This window comes from Neolamprologus brichardi, chromosome 16 (genome assembly GCF_056152115.1).
Source record: "Neolamprologus brichardi isolate AB-2024 chromosome 16, ASM5615211v1, whole genome shotgun sequence".
NCBI classification, from domain to species: domain Eukaryota; kingdom Metazoa; phylum Chordata; class Actinopteri; order Cichliformes; family Cichlidae; genus Neolamprologus; species Neolamprologus brichardi.
The window spans coordinates 3,682,050-3,702,183 of NC_142119.1; the positions used below are offsets into that span (position 1 = coordinate 3,682,050).

At 42.9% G+C, this 20,134-nt stretch overlaps 1 protein-coding gene across 1 annotated transcript; it reads left to right on the forward strand.

Annotated features, from left to right (window-relative positions):
- Positions 1-436: 436 nt before the first annotated feature.
- Positions 437-12,968, forward strand: igfbp5b (insulin-like growth factor binding protein 5b). Its single transcript, XM_006793718.3, has 4 exons — positions 437-1,133; positions 8,821-9,029; positions 9,192-9,311; positions 9,859-12,968. Exons 1-4 carry the CDS (start codon positions 800-802, stop codon positions 9,994-9,996), a joined length of 801 nt encoding a protein of 266 aa, XP_006793781.1. The 5' UTR covers positions 437-799; the 3' UTR covers positions 9,997-12,968.
- The last annotated feature ends 7,166 nt before the right edge of the window (positions 12,969-20,134 follow it).

Sequence of the window (20,134 nt, forward strand, 5' to 3'; positions counted from 1 at the left end):
AGTTAGAATGGATATAAAGCTCATTATTTTTTGCGCATAAAAACGTATTTTCCCCTTTTTGTTTGGCGCCAAAAATCTTGTGTGAGGTTTTCCCCAGAGTTTATTTCTGAGAATCAACAGCTGAAATATCCGTCTCCCTGTTTCGTTTTTTAGTGTGAGAATTTATTACAGAATACAATCGTGAACTACTTAAAAAAAATGTATAGGCAGTACAGAAGCCTACAGGTTTCGACTCGCTGAAATGCTTTGATGAGGGCTGCTGTTGCCTTTTGCCTCTTGCACCTCGGCATCAGCTCAGCCTTCAGGGTGAAAGAGCGATCCTCCTGCTCCTGAAAAAAAAGTTTGGCCGCGTGCCAAACTGCGGAACAAGTGCGCCTCCCCTCCCTGCTGTTTAGCGTATTCATAGTTAGGGGTTTGGGCTGTTTTTTAAAAGGCAAGGCTGCTCTCAAGTTGATCAGTCTGCTCAAGAAACTTGTAGTGGAGAAAGTACCGGAGTCCAAACAGACGGGGGAAGAGATTTTGTGCGCAGAATTGCTTTGCTCCAGCAGAGGACAACATTTCGGGGGGGGGGACATAGCGCACGTACTTTTAATTGGTCCTTTAAAGTCCTTCTGCAGCATTCACAGAAAAAACCTTACCATTAATGTTTTTTATAGATAGCAACACTCTTGGATAAAGACTCTTGGCTTTAACTGTAAAAATCGGATTATCTGACTGAGGCATTGTGTTCATTAGACCAAGCTACTTTTCCCCTCCTCTTCGCATTGAGGTTAAGTTATAGCTGAAGAGAACGCCAACAATGTTTCTGAGTTTTTGCCTCCTGGTGACATTTATCTTGGGGCTGTCCGGGTGCTTGGGCTCATACGTTCCGTGCGAGCCTTGTGACCAGAAGGCGCTGTCCATGTGTCCTCCGGTGCCGGTCGGCTGCCAGCTGGTCAAGGAGCCGGGCTGCGGCTGCTGCCTAACGTGCGCACTGTCTGAGGGACAGGCGTGCGGCGTTTACACCGGGACGTGCGCCCAGGGCCTCCGCTGCCTGCCGAGGAGCGGGGAGGAGAAACCCCTGCACGCCCTTCTCCACGGCAGGGGACTGTGCACCAACGAGAAAGGATACAAACCTGCCCACCCGCCCATAGGTAAGACGCTCACTGCTGGGTGACTGAATGCATGCTTGAGAGCGAACGTGGGTTTAAAATGTGTGAGAAATGTAACTTCTCGTCTGCATCGGGACCCCCTGGGTGTTCTCTCTCCTCTGTTTATCAGTGTTTGTTGACATCTTGTCCCACGCCGGGATCCAGCGTGTGTTACTCTGAGAAGGGCTCCTGCAGCCTGAGGGACCAACCAAAAGGCAGCACAGTAGCCTGCTCTGTTTTATTAAATGCAAAAATCTCCCTCTTAAATGAAATTCAACCCCTTTTCCCAAGTTCTTCCCTCCTCACTTAGACCACCCGAAATAGTTCTCTTCCATGCAAAAGAAGCGCAGAGCCCTGGAGCGCGAGCAGCCGGTACCGGCGCGTTTGTTTGACATATGGTTTGAGGTGGCATCTGATTAACTTATATCCACCGCTTTGAATCAACTGACTGTAGGAGCTCATTCCGCCTCTCTGCGCAGATCACACATGCTCCTTCTGGTGTCAGGCTGAGCATCTAGCTGTAACACAGAAGTTTTAAAGGGCTGAATCTCCACAATAATAACACGGCGTGAACAAACACTCCGCTCTTGTCGCCCGGTGCCGGTTAATCTGCTGCGGGATCGACTCTTAGCTGTGGTGAACGCACATGGCGTGTCCCGGCTGAGCTGCGCCTGCAGTGCGGGGCAGTGGCTGTCAGACTGCGGTTTAGCGAAACCCGAAAGTGGTTGACAATGATCCAGACAGTCCCCGCTTTAAAATATTTACAGGTTTACAGTCTTTTTGAAACAGCTTTTACGCACGAAAGGTGGCCGTGGACTGAATGTTGGTTTATTCTATGGAAGTAATATTCAGATGAAAATAGGGTTCATGCTTCAGCCTCCTTTAACATCCAGCTCTAACAAGTGTCTGTCAAAGCCCTCGATTTTCCATCCACACGCCAGAGCTGTTCTCTGTTTTGCGCCTTTCCCGTCCAACTGCTTAAACTGTGAAATCGATCGAAGGCGTCTACTGTATGAGACAAAATGAGCTGCCACTCTATAAACTTTGGATCTGTTTAAAGAAGAATTTAGGCAGATTTGGGGCTGCAGGCTACCCCTATGGGTGGTGTTTCGAGTCGGATTACCACTAAATCTGTGTGCGTGAGAGAAAAGAGAGAAAGACCGATATAGACAGACAGAAAGAGAGAGAGAGGGAGGGAGAAGGAGAGCTGGGCCAACTGTCTTGAATGATTTAAGATATTTCTGAGGGAAGCAGACAGGTCCACCTTCACTCAGAGTTTTAGCAGCTTGTCAACAACTAGATAAGTAGGTGAAAACCACAAAGGTTTTGGCTACAAGCCTCACTCTGTAAAATAGGCTTCGACTGGGCTCATTTATACTATTGATGGAGTCATGAGGTTATGTCCACCCTGTGAGCAACCCCTCATCTCTCTTCTATGGTCCATCTATGACTACCGTTTCAAAACACTCAGGCAATCACAGGTTTGGTAAAGCTTCAGTCAGTATGTGAAATGATGTAGTCGTTTGTGTTTGTTTTCCAAGTTTGTGTGTATTTGCTGCCACATATACTTGGGTGGGGCTGTGTGGGTCTCTGGGTGTGTATTGCATGTGATGACACCTCAGGCAGTTTTGTCTCACTTTGGTTTGCGCCGACGCACGCACACACACACACACCAGCAGAACCTGGCTTCTGTGTTGGTCCACGGAGGTAACCGGAGCATCTTTTCCTGCCCCGGGCGGTGCATTCATTGCAGGGCTCTCAGTCACAGCGCAATGATTCAGCAGAATGCCTCCGGCACGCTCTTTCCTCTGAAGGGCCTTCTGTCAAACAGCTCTGCGGACGGGAGCTCACGAGGTGAGCTTCTGGTTTCCTGTCGTGTGGGGTTGCAGCTGTCTGCGCGCTGTACCAGCTGAGCAAGGCAAACACAGAGACACAGAGAGGAGGAGCTCAAGTGTCCACCGCACTCGTGAGGCCACGAGAGCTGCGGCCCACTAAATACTGACTGGGACAGTCAAACAATGGCGGGGAGGAATCTTTGCTATCCTCTAGTCCCCCACTCCCCCCTCCCTTTTAAAGAACAAGAATCCTGGCCATCACTCTGCGTCTGGGTTCATGTCCCAGCAGTGCATTAATTCATGTTTTGCTCTTGCACTGTGATCCCAGGAGTGGCTTGGATTGTAAGGCACAGGAGGTGGTATGTGCTCCCGGGGCACTTAGACTTTGTTAGCCCCCTGTGAGTGAATCAGACCCCAGAAAGCTTGCCAACAGATATGACTTCATGGCAGCAGGCCTCCCGTCCTTCAAGCTTCTGAAAAGGCCTTATGTTTTAACAGATTGCTCTTTGCCAAGAAACAAAAGATGATTAGGGAGTGGTTCCAAAACCAGAATACTCTTCTCACACATGGACAGAAATACTATGCTCCTTATTAGCCTAGCAACAGAAAACCTGCTGCCTTTACTGACAACTTTAATACTTTTACATTTGCCCAGGTCCTTAATGTGTGTGTAGATGCAGTTTTCAGCCGCTGCCAGACAGTTTCAGCCTCGGTGACACTTGTTGTCGCATAATTTTAGAATGCTATTCAATTCATGAGCATTACCATCTGCTTTTTCCACGTTCACATCGTCTCTGGCACGGCGGGTTATTCGGCTGTAGCTGAGAAAATGATGCAAACGCTGACTCTCTCCCACTGTAGACTAATGACAACCAGCCACGTACTCTGTCTAATGTGTACGTTACATAAAGGCATGCCACGTTAGATAAATCTCCGGTCACGAGTGACTCCAGCTGCCTCACAGCTTCACGACAGGCAAAGGAAAGACTGTATGCGGCTCTCCATCCATCTCACCTTGAACATCTGAGACAGTGCAGTGAAAGCTTACCATGCTGCAGCTCGTGTGCTGCAGGTGCTAGGCAGAGTTATTGGAAAGATCATTTTCCAAAGATATCACATGACCACTTGAAAAGCTCGCAATTCGTGGCAAACGATAGCGAAGTGATTTCTCGGATGAGACACTGATACTACTCGGGTTTTTTTTTTTCCAGGTACAGAATGAGAGTCAACACCACTGGAGTTGTTGCTGGCAAGCAAATACCCTCTTTGGCATGCTTGCTTGAATTCTCCCAATGAAATTTACAGTGGTATTTGTACAGCTTACCGGTCACTGACACCTAATCTGCCGGTGGCAACGGTTGTGAAAGAAATCAACTCTCAATGTAGTGCAGGATTTTATGATGATGTCACATGTGTTTAGGCCTGATCTGGATATTGTAATCTCACTCCAACCTGGTTACATTCTAGACCAAAAATCATATGATTGTCCTTATAGAGGACTATTTAAAGTGAGCAGTACAACAAACTTCTAAAAAGTTTGGCTCCATTTTCATAAACGGCCATGTAGTGATTCCTTAAACTGTACGAAGACTGATTCTCAGTTTTGATGTGAAGAAGCAGCTAGCTTCTCATCCACTGTGGACTTCTTTTCCTCCCCTCGTTCTCCCTATACAGTACATCCACTCTACAGCGCTTGATGCTCGCCAAAATAGCTTCTTCTGCCACTGGGGAGTCAGAACGTCGTCACACCCAGCAATTGTGTTGTGGTAATGGTGACCCAAAAAGAGGTTGCGTCTGTCCATGTGGCTTGTTGAAAACCAAATTCAGATATGGGATGAGACCTCAGACCAAAATTAGCAATGTAGAGTAGAGCAGCCATGCGCCTTACTCTAATAATTTACTTTTCAAATGCTCTGCAACATAAAACTGAACGTTTAGCGTCACGGAAGCTGTAAACAGGTCAGGAAGTTTGCTTACCTATAGCAGCATTTCCTTCTTTGAAAGCTTTTGCATCCTCTCATAGGCCCTGTTTTGCAATTTATAATCCTTGAATTGTTCTTGCTGCTATTTATACCATGCATTCAGAAAAGCAGGAAACTTTTTGATTGCAATGAACATATTCTGCGTGCACAATACCATGGGAAGTGTTATTTCCTGCATATTCAGAAGCTGATTGAGAGCGTGCACAAGGCCGAACAACAGAAATCCCAGTGAAACAACAGGACATGCAGGTCAAAACATAATTCACTTGCACTTGTGGTTAAAAAATAAAAAAAAACCTGGACAGAATATTTGATAAAGTCCAGATTTTCTGTTCCAGCCGGTTTGGAAGTGAGCCTTTTTCAGTCATCGGTCTCTTAATCCTTCTCAAGAAACCACTGCGCATCTGTCATGTAATGTGCAGAGGATGTATCTTGTTGGCCTGTTTGGATCAAAATCTCTTAATGAAAACCCAAATGGCTGTTCGTGCCAATTCATTACTTTTTGCCACTGAAACAAACTCTTCATTTTATCTGAAAACTCTTTTGCCACAAAAGAGCTCTGCAACTGGCAACGTTGCCATAATTTGGACCCATTTCCTTTTCTCATCAGATAACTTTTATGCTGCTGCAGACACTCCTTAGCGACTCCCACAATCCCTCTTGGCTTGTTCACACCTCCTTTTCTGCTCTAGAAACTGCGGGGTTATTGGGCCGTGCCCTTGCTTTCAAATATTAAGTAGCAGAGCAGTGTGACACAGAGGGATGGCTTACTGCCGTTGTGCTTTATATAACAGATGCCCTTAGGCTCATTTATCCCCACAATTATCTTGTCCTACCCCCAGATGAGATTAAACAGCACCTCTATTCACCGCTCTCTTACATCTTGTAAAGATGTAATTTCAGATGCAGGGCACAGACTGACGTTATCAAAGGCGAGACGTAACAAACGTGGTGTAATGTTGGGAAATCCAATGGAAGGTGGGAGAATCCATTGTCCTGTTTTGTTTTTTTCTCTAAACGATGTTGTTACAGTCTTAAAGACCCAGTGGAGAGAAAAATCAAAAGAAGGGGCAGCTTATCTTTCATTCTTGGACTTGTGCCCATAAGAAACTTGGGATATTCATGAAGCATAATTGTGTGCAGATGTTAATTTTTAAACAGAGGAGTATCAGGTGCACCTCCTTTGGCTACTCCACTCCTCTTGCCCTAATGAAATCTTTAGCTCGAGCAGAGGGAGAAGCGATAGCAGCGCGGCTTTGGGCTCGGCTGAATGGAAGAGATGCACATGACTTTGCTCACTTGGCCCCTGTCCAGCATCTTGGCCGAGTTTCAGGAGTTAAACACAGACCCTCTAAGACTCCTTTACAAGCTGGGTACCCTTAGCATGGAAAAACTGAGTTTTTGTGGCAGAGTCCAAGAGGCCACATCAGAAAAGATGAATTTTTGTGATTTTTTATTTTTTCCAGCGCAAGCATGGAAGTCAGGCACCATTGTCTTTTCGAAAGCTGCACGAATTTTTTTGAAAACCTTCATCTGTCCCGCATTGTTAACTGTATTCTCTCCAGACAGGCATGTTCTCAAAGCGACCGACTTCGACCATTTATATGCCCCAATGAAATTACACATGAAACAAGAACGCACGTTTAAAAAAAACGCAGAGGGTTTATTTTCACCAGGATATTTTATTGCCAGATATGTGGCATTTTAATCAAGTGCCCTGAGAAAGTATTAGACTGTACAGCAGAAATAAAAAGGTTTTCCAAAGTGGTCACATGCACGGTGTACATGAGAATGCTTGTTTGACGTGTTTATTTATAGCACGCAATAGCCCCTTAGTCTGAGCGGGGAGACACAAGGACATATCTAAACACAACCTGAGGCCTGCCAAGTCATGAGTTGCGAGATTAATTTCAAAGAGACGGCAGTGCAGCGCAGAAGCCAAAGACCCAATTCTGGTAATCACCCTGCCTCCAGCCCCCACCTCCCCCTCCCCTCCCAAAGACTCCCAGACACTCATGCTGTGTCAGGCTCTTTGAACATCAGTTTCTCTGAGCTCGTATCCTTGTTACGTCTCAGCGCCTTTCTCCAGGCTGTCTCTCTACCAAGAGGCCAGTCAGAGTCATGCAACTTGTTAAGTCACATTTCTAACATATTCTTATATTCATAAGTAACATATTCATGTATGGAAGTTGATTTGTCTTCCAGCAGCAGTTGGCCATATAGTTTGCAGCCAACATTCCTCTTTGGTTCAGTGCGCCTGGCCTCGTGCACCACGGCGGGTTTCCTTGTCAGATAAATATAACCAGGGTCATCCACTGGCACCATGGCTTCAGCCATTTGGGGCCTGGCAAAGTCCCCACAATAACTCAGTACTTATGGTACAGTTAAGCCAAGAGGGGGGAAGTGGAGGGCTTGTTTCTGTGGCCTCAAAGAACCTCTGGCTGGGGGTCCAGGCTTAAGAGGCTGAGCCCCAAAGATAGGAATAGGGGGAGGGGAGGGTTTGGGTTAAGGATAAAGGACCTCAACCTGTAAATATCCTGTCAGAAGGGACTTTCAGATCTCTGAGACTACAGTGCCCCCTGGGGGAGCTGGAATTACATCTAAGGAGTGCATACAGTGTGACACAAATGTACAAGCATTTATATGATTCCGTGGTGCAACTGGATTTTCCTGAGCTTGACATTTGAATCAGTTTAATGTGGGACACGTCGCTATAAATTTACTACACACAGGGGCCTCAGGCCCGGTTGCAGTTTAGCCCAGATAACATGTTAGCAGTTTTTTCCATGCAACACGTGATCCAGGCTTCCCAATTAGTAGAGCTCTTTATGCTCATAAATATCATTGTGTCTGGATTCATGTGTGAAGACCGGCATGTCTCACTTTTAAACTTATGAGAGGATGTGTTGTTGGTAGACTGTTGAGCAAAAATGTTGTGCATATTTTTCTGCATATTTTGTGTCTTTTTCCCCTCACAGATAGCCCTGAGCTCAAACATGAATGCAGGATTTCAAACTTTTCCAGTTATAAATAGAGCAAAGGGCCTTTGATAAGTGGGGTTGGGTGAGAAAAGATGATTTAAAACTGAGCTCTTACCAGTAGGAGTTCATCAGCTGTTGGAAGAGCTGCAGCCTTCTCTCCTCCCTACACAAATGTTAAACAACAGTTGGCACAAACTCTGGGGAAAAGCACCCACCTGTTATTGTTTGTATGTGGAAAGGACTGACAGGCAGGATTTATCATTTATGCAGATGACTATACAATAATGCAAAATAACATCCTAAACTTTGATTTTTTTTCTGTTTGTTAAACATTGCAAATACAAATCTCATATCACTGTTAATATTGTACATTAATATGTGATTAATGTAATTTGATAGGGCATTACCTCCACAGAAATGTTTAAAGTTCCAGTCAAAACAACTACCACGAAATGATACGAGAAATGAGTACGAGATAAAAGTGAGAAGAAACTTTGTTTGACACTTAGTTGCTTCTCTTTCTCTTGCTCTCTGTGTATATAGCATATAAAAGCTAAATTAGGTATTTTAAAGATCCAAATATGAGTTTATTTTTATATTTAAAAATAGATTTATCTGATTCTTTAACTAAAAAAAATCCAGTAATAATAATGCTACCACTGGGCTCCCAACATTTTCTGACTTCTCTGAACTTTAACGTAAGAGACGAGCATGTTACGCTACGTCCAGATGAACAGAATCAGCTTTTTGGGATTTCCTTACCTGAATGATTGAGCATGCATCAAGGCACTTTAACTTAAGAGAATTCCAGTTACACTTGCTGGATGCGCATAAAAATGTAATTAAAAAAAAAAAAAACCTCTTTGTGTTGTTGCTGTTTTTTGTGGTGCAGATCGCGAGTCTCGAGAACACGAGGACACCAGAACCACACAGAGTACCGGCGGGGTTAGACCACCACCACTCTATCCCAAAGAGATTGTGAACAGCAAAAAAGTCCTTGCAGTGCGCAAGGAGCAGAAGAGGAAGCAAGGCAAGCAGCGCATCATTGGCTCAACCATTGATTACTCTCCTCTGCCCATTGACAAGCATGAGCCTGAATTTGTAAGTATTCCATGTGCAAAGTTTCATGTGGTTTTTTGCGGTGTGACATGAAATCAGGGCATATATTTCAACGATGTACTCTTTGAAATATATGTATATGTATATCTCAATATACAACTGGTAGTTGTTTGGTTAATATTCCCGTGCTGCATTTCTCTAAAGGGTCCATGCCGGAGAAAACTGGACGGGATCATTCAGGGAATGAAGGATACTTCTCGTGTAATGGCGCTGTCTTTGTACCTTCCCAACTGTGACAGAAAAGGATTCTTCAAACGCAAACAGGTCAGCCTTGATTCTTTAGCCTCACACCACCCTTTGAGCAAGCATTTGACCAACATTTAAAACTGCATAATTTCATAGTTATTGAACATAGTTATTTCAGTGGAATGACAGCAATCAGTGGACTTTCTTGCTAGCTGTTAGCTTTAGCCCTTTTAGAATTCACTCAAGCTACTAGCCTATATCCCCAGGAAATGCAAATAAACATTGTTATGATGATAGTGATAAGTTCAGGTTAGCAAGCTGCCTCCAAATACGGCATCATTCTACCACATGAACATCCTAAACCAAAGAAGTCAAATACAGTGACTCCAATTAGCAGTGCTGGAAGCTAGCAGAGAGCTAACTATCATTCACCAATAACTCAAGGCAGCCCCAGCTCTAAAAATGCAGTTTATCCTTGCTAAAATATAATTCTCCCCCATAATTCAGAGTTACTAAGAAAAATCCCCACTTTGTGGTTATCTCATAGTCGGAAAATAGCTCATTTAAATGTAGGCCTTTTAACATGGGACCTTGCTGGATTAACTCACTGTTTTCTTCTCCACAGTGCAAGCCATCTCGTGGCCGCAAACGAGGCATCTGCTGGTGTGTTGACAAGTACGGTGTTCAGCTCCCCGGCACAGACTACAGCGGAGGTGATATTCAGTGTAAAGACCTGGAGAGCAGCAGCAATAACAATGAGTGAAACTGGGAGGGCCATTTTGACCTCCCCCATCCCCCAACCCTTAACCACCACGTGACCCAGGGCCCACGCCTCCTCTCTGAATCACACCTGTATGCTCCGCCCTACGTTCACTTCAAGATTTGTTTTTTCAACTTAAAAAAAGAAGAAAGAAAATCCAATCGTAAAACAACAGGCTGAAAAAAGACACCTGTATTTTTTTCCCTTTCTTTTCAGTTGACCAAGCACTCTTCTCTAAATGAGGGTGAAAGTCCCAGAAGATTTACTAGATCCTTTGACTATTATGATCACGGGACCGCCCTTCTATGAGCCTGCTCCCTTGGCTGCAGATCCATGAAAATATATGCAACTAATGGATATATTTTTATAGAAGCTGTGGGTTTGTGTGAGGTGAAATTAAAACAATTTTAAAGAAGAAAAAGAGAGAAACAGCATCAGGCTTATTGATTGAAAACAGATCAGTTTCAGGCCATGGAACATGATGCCACTGTGGAGCTGACGATTGGCCAGAGTAATTTGTTTTTATCTGTTCTCCAAAAGAAAAAAACAAAGAAGAGATAGGGATATGCTGTAACAGTTGACTCTATCTGGGTTCTGTCAGAGCACTTATGAATAGGGGAACCTGCTTGGATATGTGTAAAAAAAAAAAAATCACAAAATGATGCGTGCATGGACGCGTGCATGTGTACAGTTTGAATGTGTGGTATGTATGTTGGTATATGACGGAGTGAGCCTATTACAAAAAAGAATGTCCTTTTTTTTCCTTTTTCTTTTTGTTTTTTTCTGATTTTGTCACAAGTATTGCTAGAGCTTGAAGTGGTATCGGGACTGGCCTTCTCTTAATGTAAAAGCGTATCTTGGAAAAACAAAAAAAAACCCCAAAAAAAGCAAGTAGACCATCACAGATGAATCTATGTATGTGGCTCTTTGACAATGTAGCTAGCCTGATATGCCAACTGTGCCTATTTGAACAGACATTGCCATGCAGGGCGACACAGAGCTTAGAGAGCACCGCTGGCTCTACTGGTGAACTAAACGTTTTCAGCTTAAGTCTGACTCAAGTCTGACTCAGATCATGAGTGCATGCAATCCAGCTTCCCAGTCGGGCCGGCCGCTTCTCTGATCCATTTGTGTGAAGTGTAGTTTTGTATGGTTTTGTTTGTGCTGTTTTCTTTGCCTTCAGTGAAGTAAAGACCACCCACTTTTGAGCCATGTTTCTTTATCAAGTGGTTCCCCCTCAGTACTGCTACTACAGTGTAACCATGGCGTATTACATTACTTTTAAATATAGTTACTGAATGTTTGTTTTTCCTGTAGAAACAAAGTATGAGAACAACGTAATTGTGCTTGGGGGGAAAATAGCCTGTAAAGGATTCTTGTAGGTCAACTACAGGGAAGTCAAAAAAGCTAACAATCTGAAATCCTTCTGCTTACATGCCTCCACACGGAGGTTATCTACCTTTATCTAAGTGGGGCATGATCCAAACAAAAAGGTTACAGGTTATAACAGGGTCTTTAATAGAGTCGCTCTCTCTGTGTGCAAGTCACAGTGCCTTCCTATATGCAAAGACATTTAAATACTGACGTGAAAGTGACATGGATATCATGCGGGGCAATTTTCAGATACTTGATACGACAATAGAGGTTCTGATTAAGAGAAGAACAGTGAATGTGGTAGGTCCTTTGAAATGGTGTCGATAATATGTTGCAAATCCATTTGTAATCTCCGCCTGGGGGTAGTTCTGGACAAAAATGATGTGTGAGGAACTGCAGTCCGTTAAACCTCCTTCTTCTCTTTGACAACCAATAAGCTAAGATTCATGCTTCTTCATGTGAATGCCAATGTATATGATTGCCAGAGAGGGGAAGCCAAAGGATGTTTGGAGGTAAATCGTGTTTTAGGGCTTTTTTTAATGCTTCTGCAGATGTGTGCATCCTAAATGGCTTCCGGTTGGGAATACATTGTCAAGGCTCCTTGCCCCACTTCCAACACCAAATCCCCGCTACCACTTTCGAAAATAAGCAGCTTGCACTTATTTCAGTTACTCACTATTGATATTGACACGCGGCAACATCCTGAGATGTGGTATCATGAAGTTAGTTTAACAGCAAGAACAACAAAAAGTAAAAAAAAGCTAAATGTTGTGTTATCTTGTGCTTACCTTTCAGAGGTGGTGCTTTGAGGTAATATTTGTTGACAGGGGCTGTGAAGCCCATGCCTGGGACCTCCAATACAGCAGCATCTTTTAGGGAAAAGTAGATTGAAAGTAACACAGCTAGAGATGTTTTCATGGCCTATTGCACAGAGATGACAGCTGAGATAGAGACAGAGGAGACAGGGGAAGAGGGAGAGCGAGCGCCATGGGCAGTGGTCATGATCAGGGCCTAGCCACTTCCCCGATGTGGGGTCACCAATTGCATGACGTTAGATACAGTTAGCAGGACAATAACTGGGAGTCGTTGAAATCCGAGGAATGAAATACTGCAATCAGTTTAAATATCTGAAATTGGAACCTGGCAAATATCAGCGTTCCAGTTATCTCTTTCATTTCAATTGCAGGTTGGAATTCAGGATTCCTGTTTGCGAGTAGCAGCTTCCTCAGGTTTCATATCTCCTACTTGGTTTGAATTTCTATTCACATACTTCAGTAGTACAGTAACTACAGTACAGCTTTTATTTCTGAATACATAACACTTTTTGGATGTAATGCGACGATACAATTGGTTTTCGTAATTTGGTGTTCACTGGCTTGTGAAATCGACCCATCGGTGGCAGGAGGATAGCAGGAAATAAAATGGTCAGTATTTGGAGCTACATAAGACAAATAAGAAAAAAAAGACAAAAAAGCTCAAATTATTAAAGTGAATATCACTGTGTAATATTTATTCAACTTGTAATTTATGTACTCTTTTAACCTTTGTCTGTTTTTGTTATGACAAAGCATTTATTTAAATAAAGTTATGTATTCATTTAAGCATTCTGCGTGAGGCTTTTATTTCTAGCACTGCATTTTTAAGGGGAGTAAGTAGCTGCTAAACTGGCTTGAAACATACAGTTTGAGCATTTTGGGAATCGTCCTGATTGTAAGCACTAACTAATCTCTGAGGCACGAACTGTTAAACCTCTTAGACATAAGTCTGAGACGCCCAGGCTACACTACAGGATCTCATCCAGCATGCAGGATGTGACTTTATAAAGCCTCGCCTGAAGGCAAGTCGCCTGGTTTTCAACACCATAGTCAAAAAGATTGCACCGGAAGAAGGAAGTCATTTAACATGAGTTTGAACTTGGGGGGGGGGATAACAACATCTAGAGGGGCCGGCTCACTATTCAAATGACTGGGAAGAAGAGATCTGTAGCCTGAAGGAGACTTAATCATGTTATGGAAAACCTGCCTTTATCAGCACTTAAAGGAAGAATGCGCTCCCTGTGACACACCTCTTTACACAGGCATATATATCCAGTTGCGTGCATATGGAAGAAACAATATGATAATCTTTGAAAGTATTTTCTGTGGATACTAAATGTGAAGCGGTTTCACCATCCAGGTGTTTGTCACAACCATCTTTTGAAAAACATGATATAAATGCACTCAAAGAGCACAGATATACCAGTTTTTGATTAGCTGTTGGCTTTCAGTTAAACATTAAAGGGCTCTAAGGACATGTGCATGCATCTCTGAAGATGGGTGTCTGGTCATTTTTATTCTCCTGTGGCTTTAAGGAAGTGACAGAATAGGACTTTTCTTTTTTTAGGGGGCCACCAAAATCTTTCCCTGGGGACCTCAAGACTTTGACTGACTCCAGATGTGGGTGACTGAAGCAGGGCATGAAAGGGTAGAAGGATCCAGGAGTTCCTGTGTAGCTAGCAGATCAAGGCTGCTGTAAAGGTTGTTGTGGTATGTTTCCATGAGTCTGTGTGTGTGTGTGTGTGTGTGTGTGTGTGTGCGCATGTGGACCAGGGGCAGTGCATGCTTTGACTTCAGGGCGGAGGAAACATGTGTAGAAGATTTGATTTGTGAGGTAGTGTACATGACAATTACTATTGCCTTCAAAGAAACTGACAACTGCACTTAGGACTTCAAAGCATTTATGCCCCTTTTATTAGATGATTAGGCCAACAACGCTGGACGTCTACATCTAACATCAACTCACGCACCTCACTGCATCCCAAATCCAGTCAAACTGCTGTGCTGTGCACTTTTCTGCCCATGCAAGACCTAAGGTGGGATACTTTTCTGTACTGTATTTCAATTATACAATTAAACGAATGATCAGAGCTGAAAAATCCCAAGCAAAAAGCTTTGAAGATGCTTTTAGTTGCTTGTGCATTGCGTTGCCTGTGGCTCACTTCATTAAATGCGACTTTTAGACAGGATGATGGGACATTTAAAGACATAAGCTTACAAATGGCATGCAGATGTTTACACTACGTATTTAGGATCTCTTCAAATCACTGCTTGTGCTCTTGTATAATACTATCTCTTTCAGAGGTAATAGTGGTTCTTGTCATCACTGAGATGGAGATGAAAGGAGATTTGAAAGAAAGTACGGCAGTTGGGAGTAAATCACATGACTTAGTGATAGAATCCGCCAGTGCTGGTGGTAGAAGACGGCAGACAAGTGTCTGCTAGTTTTCTAGTTTTCATCCAAGCCCTTTCATCCCAAATGGACTAAGACCTAGAATCCCAAATGGTGGGTTGTTCATCGTGGATCGGATGTGACAGCGAGACCCACAAATGTGTGTTAAGTAAACCATATTTAGAGATTAAGATTTGACGTCCTTCAAGCCAAGAAAGGAGAACCTTACGGTGCAGTCTAGTAGATGTTCTCAATATTATGGGAGATTCCGGCAATATAAAAACGTAATCTGCATCATTCTAAGAATTGAATGAGGTTTTATATTTTAAACAATTGTTTTTAAAAGGAATCAGAGCGAATCTGTGAAATTTCATCAACAAAAGTTTTAAATGAGACAACGAATGAGATTGGGGGCTCTATGGTCTAGGTGTTTTTGATTTTCTCTGACAGCAGTTACTTTCAATCACCACAATAAACTGTTTCTTACACAAACATACAGTCTCTAGTTTAACTTAACAAGCCAATTAATTTTTACCTGGAACTTGGTACCATCAAGAAAGGGCACTTTATCACAAATCCTTAACTGATCAATCAACACGCATTACCAGAATCCATTTATGAGCGAAATCAGCTTGTTTTATTTGAGTTTGGGTATTTATCTGATTACATTAAAACCCTTTTTTGCCCGGGAGAAAGTCTATAGAATTATTTTGGCTGTTTAGCAGCATTAATGCCAACTTACAGTACATAATGTTACAAGCACTGGTCTCTTACAGCTGAGGGTGGTAGAATGGGGTTACTATGAAGTTCAAGTCGTTTCTATTATATTTTTCAGTTTATAGTACCAAGTCACAAAAAGAGTTGTCTAGAGGTGATTTATATCATAAAGCAAAAAATCCTACAATGTTATAGAGAGAATAAGTGCTTGGTGTTGGTGGGGAAAACAAACTCCCTTTATACAGGAAAAGACTTCCATCAGAACCAGACCTCATGGATGGGCAGAAATCTTCTACGACTGGTTAGTGAGGGAGAGGAAACAGAAGACAGAAAGAGGAGCATGGAGAAACAATGGACAATAACCAGGACAAAACACAGAATGCAAAAGGCAAAACTTACCTATTTGTCTCTTGAAGACTGCACAGTTCACTGTAACGGTAGTATAGTAGTGGGGGTGGGGTTTTGGCTCAGCTGCAGGGGAGGGGTGGAGCAGAGGGTTCAGGGGCAGCACCAGGAGAGGCTGGCTGGTACATCTGTCAGCCATCATCTGATCATGATTCTCCTATTTTACACAGTAACATGCAGGGACTGCAGTGTGTGCATGTGGAGAAGCTGGAACACGGATTACCTGGGTAACATTGGATGACGTCTGAAAAGACAAACTGCTATAAGCTGAGCACACGTGTAAATAAACCAGCACTAAATCGCCTAACCTGTGTGTGGCAACTTGCTACCAATAACGTAAAAAATCGGTGTATTTTTTAATACACTGAGTTTTTTTTTTAAAAACCTGAAGACCCATTAGTCTGTTTTACCTTCTGTTGTGTTAGGTGTTATTGCCTTTTTGTCTCTCTGATGTGTTTGTGTTTCAGTACGATTATGGTCTAGCTTTTTGTTACGTTACACACTTGGCAAAACATTTTGATGGAAGACTCTCTATAAATGCATTTCATCACTATTATTATTATTACATGCAACAGTTGCATGCAAATGCATGGGAAGTAAGAAAAAAAAGAGGCAGAGGATACAAAATACTCAACGCATCATGGAAAATTCCCCAACAACTTGAACTAAGGGATTGTTCGGGGTCACGTGATCAAGCTTAACTACCATCTTTGTCAAAAAGGAAAGTTTGAAACTCGAGGAACCACAGCATTCACTCTGAAGGTGAAGTGCTTAGTTGTGATGATATGGCACCATGAGGTGCTCAAGATATGATGGGCCTGATCATTTAGGACTTTCTTTGCACGAGAAAGGATTTTAAATTCAACATAACAGAGCGGCAGATCAGCGCTGCTAGGAGAGGTACAGCCTGGTCAGGTCACCAGTCTATTACAAGGCTAACACAGTAGGACGAAGACAACCATTTTTCTCACACATATTGCCACAGCATGCGTGTCTTTGGACTGTGAGAGGAAGCCAGAGTACTCACCATGAGCCCATGCAGGCGCAGGGAGAAGACGTGAACTCCACACAGAAAGGCCTGGTGGTGAATTCAAATCCAAGATAATCATGCCTTGATGTTATAAACACTGTACCAACGTGTTCCCTAGTCTTTAGTGTACCTTACCTCTCTCACCATGATAACTGGATTTCTCCAGTCCCGTATGACCCTGAATAAGCGGTAAGTCGAAGCTAATTGCCAAAAGCCTTGTTTCTTGTATTTAGCAGAAAGCTAACTTCCTCTTGTTTTGGCCTTATGGAATCCACTTCATGCATTACCAGAGTGTTCTGGATCTCTGGTATTGCATAAAGGTAATGGATAAAGTGTAATTCCCCTTTAAGATACAGCTTCATTACCTGTTCCTCTATTCGTGCCCCTGCATAACCACATCTGTGCAGATTCAGCACTGTTACTGTCTTCTCTGCCCTGCTGAGCTGAAGCATAATAATTGGCTTTTTTGTCCATATTGAGAGTTAATGTTTCTACTTCCTGCTAACATGGGAGCACCTTATCATTTCAGCACAGATAAAACAACAATTATTTTGTTAACATTCAACAAGTACAGCTTCTGGGAGTCTTAGTAACAGACCCACCATCAACATATCAAGGGAAGTTTGTTGAATGCTAACAAAAGAAATAGTAGCCTGAAAGTAGGGCGGATCTTGGACTCTCTGTGCCAATACACACATACAGTACGTGTGCTTTTGCACATACACATGCACTCACACACTCACAAACACCAAGCAAGCAGAGATTCTCACCCCCACTCTCAATCCTTCTGCAAAACTACCCTCCTTCGCTCATTGTGCCAGATCTATTAAAGCCCAAACAAAAGACACTTGTTTTGATTCGTGTTTTTGCAAAAGACCAGCCTCGAACTACCATCAGATGTCCCGAAGGATCCGAGGATCCACGGGCGACACTGAACCAAGCTGTCAAAAACATTTATGACAAACTCTCTTCCAAAACAAGGCATAAATAAAAAATAGATAAAATATGTCACAAAAACTGAACAAAGCTGTGAGGCTGTAGCTAAAGGAGCAGGAGTGTGATTAAATACAGCATTGGACTGGTGTTCAGCTAACTGGCACATGGGCACAAGTATAAGGTTACGTGGCCAAAGCCAGTCAGGAGTGCTCTCATATGATACACTTTTGGCCTGGACTTCAAAGAAGTCTCTTTTTACACCCAAGTCTTGAATCATTTTGATGGCAAATCACTGGTGACTGTTCTTGGGGACATTTCCCAGTGTTTGCAATTTCTACTTGATGTCACATGTACTTCAAAAATAAAAACTTAACAGATGTCCAAGGAAGCCCAATCATTCAGTGCAACTTTTATTAGCAAACGAATATTTCATTTATTGAGCAAATCATATATATGCAAATGCAAAGGCTTTTAAATCCTGTATACATTTGTTGCACATCTGTTGCATTTGTTGCACATCTGCAAGCCACTTTTCAACCCACCTGCTCTTCCTTTTCTGCTGTGTCTACCTTAACCAGCCTGATATCCATTGTCACTGCCGCTCTGTTTTGTGCCGGGCTGTTGCTGGTGCTCTCGCCGCCTCTGGCTTTCCATGTATCCACATGAAAAAGCAGGGAGGTGTGAACTGCCAAGCCTCAGAATGGAGCCATGCCACCAAGGATAAATTACTCCAGATGGTGTCACGAACCAGGCTCAAAGGGAAAGACAAAATATGGAGAACACATATCACTTGTATGAAAAGTAAAATAAGTAATTAAGTAATCTGTTATGTCTGAATGGCTGCAGATGGCCAGGGTGAGTAAATAAAGAAGTAAATCAAAGTCAAATGTAAGTCAAATGATATGAAGGGAGAAAAGAGTGATTGACTGCTGAGGAACATAAAGTATATACCTGCAGATGAGCAATCTGCAAAAAACACCCATCCTGCTTGTTGAGTGTAAAATTACATTTAGCTGGAACTGACATGAAGCTTAAGAGCCTGAGTGCCACAAATCAAAGGACCATGTTCTAAGTGGCAGCTGCTTAGAGGTTTTTGCCAATGCCACTTTCTGGCTAGAAACCTTCAATTTGACTAGAAGAAAGAAGTAAATGTGGCTGATGTAGACACAAATATTACATTTGGAACTAAAAGATCAAAATATATCACAACAGAGTTGTTTTTGATCAAGCCGCTAAAAGTACCTGCTGTGAATACTTGATAAAACTTATTCGACATTATCAAAGTAGTGTCTAAATTCTGTGGCTCCACAATTAGCTTCAGCACAGTTTTGGTGCTCAAAATTTGTCCCTTGGCTTCCAAAGGGATCAACTCATATTCATTCTAATCAGGAGCAAATAAAAAACAAATTACAAATAAACAAACAAGCCCCCCTAGTTGCAAAAAGAAATCCAGTGGTATAGAAATCTAAGGAAAAAGGATCATGAGATTCAATTCCAGTAAACACTCGATAAGTTTATTGCTCGGGAGTTTCACTTCTTATTAAATACAAACTGAATTTATTTAGTAAATTATTGTCCCCAGTAGAGTCAAAAGTATGATAGATTATGTTTTAGGCAGGTCTACCTCATGAGTGACTAGTTGCAGTAGGTCAACTTTTTGATTTTACACTTTCGGTAAAACAAGACAAGGTGAGTATAAAGCAAACAAAAACTTAAAGGAACACTTTTTAGTCAGAGTATAGTGTCAAATTAATTAAATAGTTAGTAGCAGAGGAGGTTGGCATTCAGTTTTAACTGCTTTGGTGTTAATGAAATGAACAGCAGGTGCACTACAGGGGCAACAATGAAACAACCTCAAAACAAGAACAGTTTGGCAGGTGGAGGGCACTGACATTTTCCAGCCCATCTTTTCTGTTTTTTCACTAACTCTGTATTTGACCAGGGTCAGTGTCACTACTTTAGAGGTTGCACAAGTAATCCAACTCCCCTAGGATGGCACATCAATACATACCTTTGTCAGGTTTGCTATGTCTCTCAGCACAGTCTCAAGAGCATAGAGGAGATGCCTTGAGACAAGCAGATACTCTTGGACAGGACTCCAGAGGCTCCTTAACCCATCAGCAGGACCAGTATCTACTCAGGAACAGCAAGAGCCACAAAATTAGATCCTTCAGGTCACTCGTGTAAATCCTCTAGCGTGCCCTGTGCTCATGTCCACTGCACCATGGAGCCAGGTTGGATTTTGCCACCCTGTGCTTTTCACAGATGAGAGTAGGTTCACCCTGAGCACATGTGACAGACGTGAAAGGGTCTGGAGAAGCTGTGGAGAAGGTTATGCTGCCTGTAGCATCGTAAGGCATGACGATGGGAGGCATATCCATGGAGAGACACACAGACCTCTATAGGCGAGGCAGCAACGCCCTGACTGTCATTAGGCATGAGTGAAATTTCATCAGAATGGGCTAGCCTCCC

Excerpts from the sequence above, each read along its gene's own strand:
- igfbp5b (XM_006793718.3), top strand. The coding sequence starts at position 800 with ATGTTTCTGAGTTTTTGCCTCCTGGTGACATTTATCTTGGGGCTGTCC. Across the intron at positions 9,030-9,191 it reads ACAAGCATGAGCCTGAATTT|GGTCCATGCCGGAGAAAACT; the intron begins GTAAGTATTCCA and ends ATTTCTCTAAAG. Across the intron at positions 9,312-9,858 it reads GATTCTTCAAACGCAAACAG|TGCAAGCCATCTCGTGGCCG; the intron begins GTCAGCCTTGAT and ends TCTTCTCCACAG.